Raw genomic sequence first — 12,169 nt, 5'->3', positions numbered from 1 at the left:
CAAATGTTTATTGAATACTTATTGGAAATACAAGGATGAATAAGACACTTGTCATGGAGACCTAACAATTAAATAGCAGGAGTCTAATATACAAAAACACATAAATTATTTTAGATGCAGTCATAAAATATGAGCAGCAGAGATACAAAGGAAAGTATACAAGTGTTACCTAGAAGTAGGTAGGGGACAATGGAAAATTCCCATAGAGGATATGATGGTTTCAGCAGTCATTCAGAAGTAGGGAAACTTTCCCCCTATGGATGAGATTACCTCTGGCAGAGACAGCAGTATGGAGGGAAAGGATCTGTGGAGGTACTGCAGATGTAGGATTGGAGGGGTGGCAAAATGAGGTCAGACAGGTGGGAAGAGGCCTTGTTTGCCACACTAAGGAGTTTGGGTGTTATGCTGCAGGAGATGAAGAGTCTTGTTGAATTTTAAGGAAAGATTAGATTTGGTTTTAGATACTGTAATAAGTACAACTTTAGAGAAGGTACCGTAAAGTTAGGTACAACATGGAAGAATATAGTAAAATTGCTACTCTCCACAATCTGGTTACTTTATACATCTATTAATACATGCTTGTTCTCTCCTGAGATCAGCCAGATATTTTCCCTTGAAAAATAGCACAGAATGAGCTCCTTAATTATGTACTAGTAAACTGATTTTTTGAAAAATGTATGTTGGAGGGCGTGTTTGAAATGTATTTGTACCTAGCATTTCAGCCTGTTATGAGATTCTTTTGAAATGTGATTGCATTGTTTATCAAATTTGCTTTCCCTCTCAGCTTTCTATCATTTTCGAATATGGCAAGTGTTTCCTAATTCTATTTAAATATAGATATATCATTTATTGCCTATAGCAAAAAGTTCAAATGTTTTATCATAACATTTTATATAAAAGATTGATAACATCCTGACACCAGGCTTTCCAGCTCATCTCAATCCCTTCTCTACACACCTTATATTTTATTACATCAAACTACTTTTGGTTCTGTTCAGGCCTTATATTTTCAAAAGTCTGTATCGTTGCCCATGATGTTCCAGCTGTCTGAGAGACTATCCTGCCCTCCAGACAGGATTCCTTACGTATTTTCATATTTTACATAGGTCTATTACAATATTATCATAAGCCATTATGCTCGACCTTGGCTGAAAGGGCTGGGACTCAATTCTATTTATCTTTTTGTCCTGGAGTATCAAAGCATATTGTTGGATGGCATATTGTTGCAGCTAACTAAATTAAGTTTATTTTGCAGAACAAAATCATAGCATACTAAAAATACAAAGCATGAACATATCCTTTACTGCTTTGCTTTGTAAATGACTGAACAGTCAACAGTTAAGGCTTTCCTGCCTTCTTTAGCAAGGGTTTATTGACTACAGAGAGCTCTAGTTTTAGAACAGTAAAAAAAATTGACTCTTATTAGCTCTCTTTTTTTTTTTCTTCAGAAAAGCTATTGAAGCAAAGTCCTAAATTTCCACTGTCTCTAGTGATCATTTTAATACTTCTAAGTGCAAATGAATCAAGCATTTATAAAACAAACATAAATGTGCATATCAAACTTTAAATTTGAATTTTAAATTTGAATTTAAATATCAAACATTTTTCTCTTTTGAGCTATAATACTGAGCAGTGTCTCCAATGTGTTTTCGATTGAAATATAAATAACTCAAGATTAGGAACTAAAAACCTTTAAGGATGAATCGATAATATCACTTTCCTATCAGCCAAATATAGTGCTATTAGAGTTCTGAAAAATTAAAAGACAAAGGCATTCTTAGCTGATCATTGTTTTTAAGACTCTACATTTTTAATGCAGCCGAGTGTTAAACATTTAGGTCTGTGGAACAATGAAGAACATATAGCTGTGATATATAAATTGTGATTGGAATACATCTTAATAGGTTAAGAAGCCCTTTCCAGACAAAGAGTGTCACTGTGGGTCATGCTTAGATTGAGCATGTTGATAAGATAAATATCCAGGTATCTTTATTTTTCATAGAATATATATTCCATTTGTCCTCTGGTGTCTTGTTTTTAAAAATTCTCTTCTTTCTTGACTTTGGTTAAAATGATTACACACCAATGCTTGGACTCATTTTCAGAAAGATATAAATCTGTGTAAGCACCAGGATAAATTCAAATGTTGTGGTTAAACCTGTATTTAAACACATTTTTCTAGGGCCTGAATGTTTTTAAATGCTTAAACATTGAGGATAGGGGAGATTTTTAGAATGATTCTTATAATTAACTATTCAGTTTTGTTTTTTATTGACTTAAAACCCCTCAATTAAGTCTTTTAAAACTACAATAAAGATATATATACCCATAACAAATTAGTGTTAATTACACTTATAAAATACAGCATTTAAGTCTTCTGATAAACCTTTTCTAGCAGTAAAATCTAACATTTTACACTGTAACAAATTTAAAGCGTAAACTATTCCACTTGCCTCGTTGTTTTCTGCTTCCATGCCTATTTTTCTATGCAAAAGCTTTATGTCAATTTACTTTTTGAGCCTTTTAAGACCAAACCAAATTATTCCTTCAGCACATTTTAAACAATCCCTTAAAGACTTCTTTTTCTTGGCTGTTTCCAATCTTGGCTTATCACTATAATATTTCATGCTCCATGCTTCTGAAAAAATTCAATATTCAAGAACAAAGTAATCCATAGCTTTACTTCATTTCAGTCTTTTTATGTCCTAGGGCTGTCCCAACTCAATGACCCAGTTTTTATTGTGTCATATTTCCCTGTCTGTGGCTGACTGTGACCAGCTTGCCTAATCCTTTTCCCGTCTCTTATCAGTTTTCCCTTAATTCAAAAAAAATTTTAATTCTTTGCACTTCTCCTTTTGCAGCTTTTAGATTTTTTTTTCCCTCCTTGGGAGATTCAGAGTTCCTGTGGTAGCTACTCAGAAACACAAAGATGAGTGAGTAACTAAAGTCCATAAGTCAGAAATTTCATTATACTATCTTTAGAATTGTGGGTTGTAAATGGCAGAAAGCGGATGTTATAATTTGGCAATATGCATCAAGAGTCCTTAAAAATGTTCAGATCTTATGATCCAGCAATTTAACCAGCTTATTAATTTAAAAGAATCACCTAAGGTATGGAAAAAGCTATATACATGAGATATTCATTACAATGTATGTATAAAAGCAAAAGAAGAAAAGACACATATCTGGCAATAGGAAAGAAGTTAAATTACTATCTATCTACTTGATGGAATATTGCATAATCACTTAAGATGACGATTATGTGACTGTGTAGAAAGATGGGTAAATGTTTGTAATGTTCTCTGAAAAGCAGGATACATAGATGATCACAACTATGTTTTTAAAAAGCATTTACAAAGGGCAAACTGCAAAGAAACCTGACATTTTCTAATAGTTATTTTAGGGTGGTGAAATTATAGATGATTTTTCTTTCCTTTATTCTCAATATCTTGACTGTTTAAAATTTAAGTTTTTATTTTCTCATCTTAACTAATAAAAATTAGGAATCAACTAGGTAGGTTATAGCAAATAAAATTTATAAAAGACCATTTCAGATAGAGCTCTATTTAAGTCCAATAATCTAACTTGGGGGAGGGTGCAATAAGACAATTAGTATGTCATTTTGTTTACCATCGAGTGTTATCCTCAAAAGGATAAAAAGGAAAAAACTTCCAATACTTATTTTAGAACATAAAATAAAATTATTTTTTAAAACTTTAATAGGTTCTACTCAAGTTTATTTAACTGTCACTGAATTTATCCAGGCCAGCTTGTTCTAAAGTTACTTCAAGTTCTTCCTCTAGTCCAGCCCTTTCAATCTATTTTCTACATTGTCTTTGGAGAAGTCTTTCTGAAACCTAAATCTGTTTGTGATATTTTACTGTTTAAACTATTCAGGGATTTAGAATATTAGAATCTTCAGCTTAGCTTACTAGCTTCTTCCAAGCTTCTCTACTTTATTCTGTGCCCTTTCTTCTCATGCACCCCTCCTTCCAGCTTTACCATACTACATGTAATACCTGAAAGAGTACTCAGTCACTATTATTTCTGTTTCTTAATACTGAAATTAACACAAAATATTCAATGTGATGAAAACCAGGATCTACAACCAAGAATATTTTATTCAGCAAAGCTATCATTTAGAGTCAAAGGATAGATAAAGAGCTTCCCAGACAAAAATTAGCTAAAGGAATTTATCAACACCAAGCCAGTATTACAGGAAATGTTGGAGGGACTTCTTTAAGAAGTAAAAATATGTATCAAAAACATGAATAAAAAATGGTAATAATTACATATCTATCAACAAGTACCTCAAGTGGGAAATAATTAAGTGCTCCAACCAAAAGATAGTGTGGCTAAATAGATAAGAAAACAAGACTTCTACACATGCTGCCTACAAGAGACTCACTTCAGAGTTAAAGACACACACAGACTAAAAGGAAAAGATTGGAAAAAAATATTGCCTTGATGGACCTAGAGAGTATTACGCTGAATGAAGTCAGTCAGATAGAGAAATACAAATATCACGATTTCACATACATGTGGAATCTGAAGAATAAAATACACAACAACAAAAACGGAAACAAACTCATAGATACAGAAAATATTTTGAGGGCTACTAGACAGGAGGGGTTTGGGGGACGTGGTGAAAAAGGGCAAAGAGATTAAGAAGTACAAATGGATAGTTGCAAAATAGTCATGGAGATATAAAGTGTAGCATAAGGGACATAGTCAACAATGTTGTAATATGTAAGGGGGAAGAGGGGTACTAGATTTAGTGGGGTGATCACTTTGTGAGTTATATAGATCTCTAATCACTGCTGTATGACTGAAACTAATGTTATTGTATACCAACTATAATTGAAAAAAATTCATTGAATTGTACAATTTAAATATGAGAAACTATTATATTTAAATAACATTGGAAAGTCTATAAAGTTATAAAATTAGAAAAATTAAGCAATATAAGAATGAGTAAGGTAAAGCATGGAAATCTTAAGATGGGTATGAATTATAGAGAAGAAAACTGGAAAAAACCATTTTTTATTTTACTTCCACTTTTTTTTTGTTAAATTCCTTTCTTCTTAGGGCCCCTTTTCCTTTTTTGGAAGGAGGAATTTTTCCTTTTTTCCCCCTTTTTTTGCAGTTTTGCTTTCTGTAGTTTCAGTTACCAGTGGTCAACCACAGTCCAAAAATATTAGCTGTAAAATTCCAGAAATAAATAATTCTTAAGTTTTAAATTGCGTGCCATTCTGAGTAGTGTGATACAATCTTGAGCTGTCCTGTTTAGTCCTCCTCAGGATGTGAATGATCAATTCGTCTAGCATCTCCATTCAGTAGATGCTACCCACCCATTAGTCAGTTATCAGACTGTTGTAACATCACAGTGCTTGTGTTCAGGTAACCCTTATTTTACTTAATGGCCCCAGAGTGCAAGAGTAGTGATGCTGACAATTCAGATACACCAAAGATATGCCATAAAGTGCTTCCTTTAAGTAAAAATATGCATACAGTACAGGAAGATTTTGAGACCACATTCACATAACTTCTATTACAGTATAGTTATAATTATCCTATATCATTATTATTGTTAATCTCTTACTGTACCCAATTTATAAATTAAACCTTATCACAGGTTTAAATGTGTAGGAAAAAAACATAGTATGTATAGTGTTTAGTAGTATCTAAGGTTTTGGACATCCACTGGTGGTCTTGGAATGTATACCCCACAGATAAGGGGAGACTACTGTAGATCCCTTAACAAGATCCAATAATCACTTAAAAATAATGTTCAGACATCCAAGCAATTTTTTTCTTAACAAAATGTCCTTAAATAGGTTTTTCCTGTTAGCAAGGGAACATGCTCATTTAAGATCACGAATATAGATCCTTAGTTCTTACTGTGTATTAATAGACACCCTGGTTTTCAACTCAAGGTTCATGTAAATTTTTTGAGTATGAAGCAGTTCTTCAGTGAATAATAATTTAGTAGATGTGATCACAAGTATTAATGTGCTTAGTACTGTGCTCATTACATAGAAGGCTCTCTAATATGTATTTTTCTCCTTCCTTCCCTCGTAACTAATAAAAATAATAAACCCATGGCTCAAAAGAACTGTACAAGACAAGAATGATTCGTTGCAGATGTTAATAAAAATATTTTATAATTTATTTTTAAGACATTTTGCACACCACCATCACCATAAATACTGAACATGGTTTTATAAAAGTTATAATTTTGTGATAAAAATATTTCCTAAGTACCATGATAATCCACCTGTTTTCTTCTTAACTTCAGTGTAATAGATATGACTAGGGTTAGAATTTAACCCTAGCGGACATGAACATTTGGTGTCTTGGTTTACAAATACAGTCTAATACACCAGAATATTGACAAGCATTTTCATGTGCTTCAGATGTACTGCCAAGATATGGTTACCAACCAAGTTTAAAAGAAATATACACATTTCTAGTTACAGGTGCTAACTAGAAATATTACAGTAAAACTGGTAAACTGTGACCACCAACACAGAATTCTACACACCTGAGAAAGTCAACAACAACCTAAAAATTAAGATATTTGGCATTAGGTGGACAATATTAAGACTTTAGAGTTGACTTACTGCTTTCATGTACTGTACAGTCTAATCATTGCCCCCACATTTGGAGTTTTAGAACTAGAGGGTATACAATTCCAAAACTTGATTTGTCCTTTATCTCGTGCTAGATCTCTGTTTTCATAACTATTACAGTCTTCTGGAATAATCTTTAAGATTTTCACTCAACAGCACTGGGTCAAATCTCTTCTATACAGGATCTCATTGTTCTCATGCCTCCTCTATTTGCAGAGAGCTGGTCAAAGTCTTGGAGGTGGAAACGAGTTGCCAACTGATTTACCATTTTCCTCAAGGTAAGAAATGCTGAAACAACTTGGAAAGTAAGGAACATAGTGAAGATGATGTGTACTGCTTTTTCCAAGGGCAGATTCGTTAGGCCTTCATTAAAGAGCAAGAAAAGAATTAAAGGCAACTGCAATAGAAGGCTCAAAAGCCAAAAGCCAGCCAACTCAGGAACCTGCAGTGATACATATTAAGAGTAATCAGATCAGTGAAGTACACTCTTGTTTATACAAATAAGCAAGGACTTAGCACTACTGTGAACCTACAGTGTGAACTCTGTAATTCAAAAGGGTTTAGCAGGGCCTTTGCCCTCAGAGAATTTACAGTCTAGATTAGAAGAGAAAACTAACAATCCTAGAATAATACACCTTACTAAATAATTAAATGCACCACTTAGTGGTACAGACTAAACGCTACAAGAAATAAGACAAGAGAGTGATTAGGCTATGTAAAACAAAGAATTCAGAATATAGGCTTTTAAAGTTAGGTAGAAAAAGGAAGAGGCAACAAAGTAAGTAAGCAAAGATGTGGGAATCAACATGTCAGCCTGGAATGGATGCTTGGTTTAAGAAATAGCAAGAAATACAGTGAAACAGGCTGGATGGTGACTAATTATGAAGGGCCTAGAAAACCGTATACATCTTTAGACATCATCCTTAAGCTCTGGAAACTGTAAATGCTTAGGCAGCGTTGATGATGCAGAAGACATGTCACCAGCATAGGAAATGAGTTTATAATTTTCTCCCATTTTCTTATTCAGGATCCAAACAGACATGTTTAATTGACCAAGTATTTTCAATACTGATGAGCAGAGGCAAAATTATCAATTCGTAAGTGCCTACTATTTTCAAGTACTTTATATAAATTATTTCATTTAATCCCAATAAATCCACGAAGTAAACATTTCCTCCATTTCACATATGAAGAAACCAAGGCTCAAGAGATTAAGCAAACAGACCACAGTGACAGAAGTGGTAAAGTTGGAGCCAGGCCTTAACTACAGGCCTTTGGTCCTTCCACCAGATCTCATTGCCTTTTCCTTACTATGAAAACCTTATTGCATTTATGTGTAGCACTGAGAGAAAGTAAAGAAGAACCTACCTTTTCCTGTAGATTACCCATGTAGCCTAGATACAACCTGATAGCTTCGATTAAGGTTATTAGGATGATAACAGTGACCACAATGAATTTGTAGTAATCAGGCAAGATCGAATACTAAAAAAACAAAAACAAACATGTTTGTAAAATCTCACATATAGTAAAACTGACCTGAGATACAAAGAATACTAAGAACTTCAATTTTATTGACAATGTAACAATGCCAGGAATGCGCAGAAGAGACCTCAGTAGAAGTATTAAAGCATGGATTTACCTTCATCTGAAGCATCATAACGCTGCTCACCCACCAAAGTGGGAAAAAATAAGTGTTAAAATAAAGTGACATCTGCAATGCCAAACTGGAAACCATTTCATTATCTACAGAAGAAATAGAGAAAAAAGGAACAAATTCTTCATCCTGGACTACAACTTTTAGTTCCTTAGAATAACTGTTGTATTGGTTCAAAAAAACTTCCGATTTTAAGTCTATTTATAATAATTGCCAACAAAAGGAAATAGTCATCAAAATACTATTTAGTTCATATATTGGTTATTTGGGGGTGTGTTTCATATTTTTCAATTAACTTTGTCATTCTGCCCTTACAGCTGACTTTTTTGCACACTACTGAAATAAATGTAGAATATCAATATGAATCCTACTGAAACACAATAATTATCATCTCCTTTGTAGAGTTCTAAGAGGCTATAAAATAAACACATAAAATACATGAAAGCTACATTCTCACATATAAATTAATCCCACACAAAAACTAATTTCCCTGAATTATAATTAGACACACACTCCTTTACAGCATACCACAGTCCCAGCCATTCATTAATACTCAGTTCAATACCACTTTTTTCATAAATCCTTTCTTGAAGTATTCCCCCACCTCAGTAGAAATCTCTTTGCCCTCTAGGCACTTATCACTCTAACTTGTGTATAAGAACTATTAGCAAAGAACCACACTCCCCTCACTCAAGACACAGTCCGGTGTCCTGAAGAGATCATGAGCTTTGAAGTCCAAGTAAACTTGGAACTCCCCAAACTCCCCTGTAACTCTGGATGCCAGACTTGAGATAAGTTATTTAACCTCTTTGAGCCTCAATTTTTTCATTTGTAAAATAGTAACATTAAAATTACCTCACAGGTCGCTTGTGAGAATTAGAGATAATACAGAAATGATATAAATATTTCACTTTAGCAACATGCCTGGCATTTAAGAGGCACTCAATAAATGTCTACTTTCCATTTCTTTCACTTGTATACAGGTTCAATGTAAGCACAAACACCACTTTACCCAAATATGAGACCCTCATAGAACCTAGTATCTTGCTTTACACGTGGTAAATATCAAATATGTGTAAGCAGAAAGAATAAATTAATGAACACAGTCATAAGAACATTATCAGTGTAGCCATTCATGATACACGGGTTTCATTTATCTAAGGCTGATTATATAATATGTTTCGCTTTTATGTAAGGGAGAAGGGTCCTAAAATAAGAATTTTATTTTTTAAATTGAGCTTTTATGCATCCTAAATTTTACTGAATTCTAACAATTTAAGAGCAGATACGTACTTTGAAATCGATTGCTTTAATTGTAAGAATTCACAAAGGCTTTAAAATAAATTAAAAACAGATTTAAAATTTTTTCTCTACAACTTAGCATTTTATCTGTCATTTAATAATTTTAAAAATATAAGAAATAATAATGTTCTCACAGCAGTAAGGTTTCCTTTAGTTCCAAGAATATGCCTGATTATTAAGTCTATTTTTAAAATTGTTATTATGACCTACTTTTGTTTGCATCTGTTTATTAAATTACCACTGATAAAGGAATTAATTCTTAAAATCTGTAAAATCTGAAGGCAACTCACATCTTAGGATTTTTTTCATAACAACAGTACAACTCTTGGTCATAATGATATACACTTTTAATTACAGTACAAATAAACCTACGTCAGACACATACAGAAGAAATTAAGGAAAAATGATAAATTAAGCTGAAATTTTTAATAACTTTGGAGCAGAAAATATAGTCAAATTTTGCAAGGAAGTTTTTGTTAAAAATTTTGTGCATGAGCATCTTAAGAGTTATGCCACGTCTGTATTTCAGTAGATAAAATTTATAATTGTGAAATTGAAAATCAAGTTAATATGTAAATGAACCTGGAAAGCACAAGAAATGAATTTACTAAATTTTGCAAAAGTACAAGTTGAGTTCTATAAATGGAATTTAAATTGAAACATTATATAATATAAATCAGGGGTAGGAAAACTACCAGCCAGCTGCCTGATTTTGTATAGCAAGTGAGCTAAAAATGGTTTTTCTCATGTTTAAATGGTTGGGGGAAAATAAAAAAATATTTTATGACATTGAAAATCATATGAAATTCAAATTTTGGTGTCCACAAATAAAGTTTTATTGGAACACTGCCATGTCTATTATCTATAGCTGCCACAGAGACTTATGGTCTACAAAGTTTAAAATATTTACTATCTGGCCCTTTACTGAAAATGGCTGCTGATCCCTGATACCTTGTGTCATCAGATTTTAGAGCCTATTAATCCTTAACTTTAGAATCAGAAATGTAAAAACCCAATTTTTCATATTATGTTTTTCTCTGTACATCCTAAATCATGAAGAGGCCTAAATTTGGGGGACAGGCAAGTAATCAGTTGAAAAAATGCACACTATGAGAATTCTTTACCTTTCTCTGACCCTTAAAAAAACAAAAACAAACAAAAAAAAAACCTATACCAAGCAAGAGGAAAAGATTTCTACTTCCAGCAAAGTTCGGTGATAAAAACTACATGGGTTTGGTTGACAATATGTTGTCTATCATCACGATTTAAGATGGGGAAACTGTTTTGGAGTAAACTGTCTTCTGACTTGTCTTATGTTGAATGTAGTAGCATTGTGATATTCTGCTACGAAATTCAGAGAAAGAGTTTATACAGGGAGGGGAAAGAGAAGGCAGGGAAAGGGAGAGTTCTGTTGAAAGTAATGCTAGTGTAGCCACTGTTACTCTGGAGTGGATAGTGATTTAAAATGACTCATTAAAAAAACTTCTTTCCATCTCTTCTGCCAGAAAACCGCCTTGTGGTGGAACGTACTTGTTCTGCTAGGAAAAGAGAAAAGGAAAAGAAATTTTATTGGTTTGGGATGTAGGCAGTGGGACGGGGCGATTCCCTCCACCCAGGCCTGAAAAGTCAGGGCTGACGCCGCAGAGGAAAAGCAACGCGAGGCTTCGCAGACAGCGAGGGACTTGACATGTGCTGCGGTGGCAACTTTTATATTTTTGTTTTTTGAGGAACGCTAACGCCACATCAGTTGCCCTGCTTTCAGTTCGCCAACCATGCCGCTCCTTGATCAGCACAGGACTGGCGGGGGGATCAAGGCATAGATACGACCCAGTCCCAGCCCATGACCTGGCCTATCCTCTAAGGCGCTTCCCGCACTGCGGCGAGCCAGCTGAAGGCGAAACCACCATTTTAGGTACGGGCAAATCTGGCCCCTCCAAAACCTGCGACAGGTCCTTGGCGGGCCACACTCACTCCCTGCTCTGAGCCTTGATCACTCACCCGGACCCTCGGTATACTCTGGCCCGGTCCGGTTGGAGTCGCTGAACATGGTCCGGCTGAAGTTTCCCAGCCGCAGGCGAACCTGATCCGGCAGCTCCATGCCCAGGCTTCGGTATAGCTCCCAGCTGCGTCTGCAGGAGCAGCAGCGTGCTGCAGTTCCCACGGCAACCGGGTGGTGCTAGGGTCCCCCACGCACGCGCAGCCTCACAGCCGTGTGAGGCGCTAGTTGCGAGCCCGTGCACTGGAAGGTAGGGATGAACAGAAGGCAGGTTTCCGCTAAATCCCTCAGGCGGGTGCAAAACGGCATAGTCCTTAAACCTGTTTTAAATCCCAATGTTTAGCTCCTATGCCAGAAATATGTATGTATAATATATAATATTCCTAATAATATATATTCACTATATGTGTATAGATACATGTACATACATACACACATTTGATGGACTACATTGCAGCAGCTTAAAAAAACATGCTTCCAATGAGTATTTGATGATAAAGATGAACTTTAAGTAAAATAAAAAAACAAGTAAAACTAAACAGGAATAAAACTAGCAAAAGTGTGTGTGTGTGTGTGTGTAAATAT

General features: G+C 34.5%; 1 protein-coding gene across 3 annotated transcripts; it reads right to left on the bottom strand.

Moving 5' to 3' along the window:
* Nucleotides 1-6,134: 6,134 nt before the first annotated feature.
* Nucleotides 6,135-11,768, bottom strand: TMEM17 (transmembrane protein 17). Of its 3 annotated transcripts, none has more exons than XM_023525565.1 (5): nt 11,587-11,728; nt 10,713-11,123; nt 8,272-8,375; nt 8,001-8,114; nt 6,247-7,074 (listed from the first exon to the last, which is right to left on the bottom strand). In XM_023525565.1, exons 3-5 carry the CDS (start codon nt 8,365-8,367, stop codon nt 6,796-6,798), a joined length of 489 nt encoding a protein of 162 aa, XP_023381333.1. In that variant the 5' UTR covers nt 8,368-8,375; nt 10,713-11,123; nt 11,587-11,728; the 3' UTR covers nt 6,247-6,795. The 3 variants fall into 3 exon arrangements, with proteins under 3 accessions (XP_011382649.1, XP_023381333.1, XP_023381332.1); XM_023525564.1 differs by having other exon boundaries at nt 10,713-11,126; nt 11,587-11,719; XM_011384347.2 differs by lacking the exon at nt 10,713-11,123 and having other exon boundaries at nt 6,135-7,074; nt 11,587-11,768.
* Nucleotides 11,769-12,169: the final 401 nt, after the last annotated feature.

Source organism: Pteropus vampyrus, unplaced genomic scaffold (assembly GCF_000151845.1).
Source record: "Pteropus vampyrus isolate Shadow unplaced genomic scaffold, Pvam_2.0 Scaffold571, whole genome shotgun sequence".
NCBI classification, from domain to species: Eukaryota; Metazoa; Chordata; class Mammalia; order Chiroptera; family Pteropodidae; genus Pteropus; species Pteropus vampyrus.
The sequence above is the reverse complement of the archived record's forward strand: the minus strand, read 5'-3'. Positions and strand labels throughout refer to the sequence as shown.

Coding starts and splice junctions, on each gene's coding strand:
- TMEM17 (XM_011384347.2), bottom strand. CDS start 11,686: ATGGAGCTGCCGGATCAGGTTCGCCTGCGGCTGGGAAACTTCAGCCGG. Junction 8,376..11,586: donor AGAGTATACCGAGGGTCCGG/GTGAGTGATCAA, acceptor TTTCTTCTGTAG/ATAATGAAATGGTTTCCAGT. Junction 8,115..8,271: donor TTATGATGCTTCAGATGAAG/GTAAATCCATGC, acceptor TTGTTTTTTTAG/TATTCGATCTTGCCTGATTA.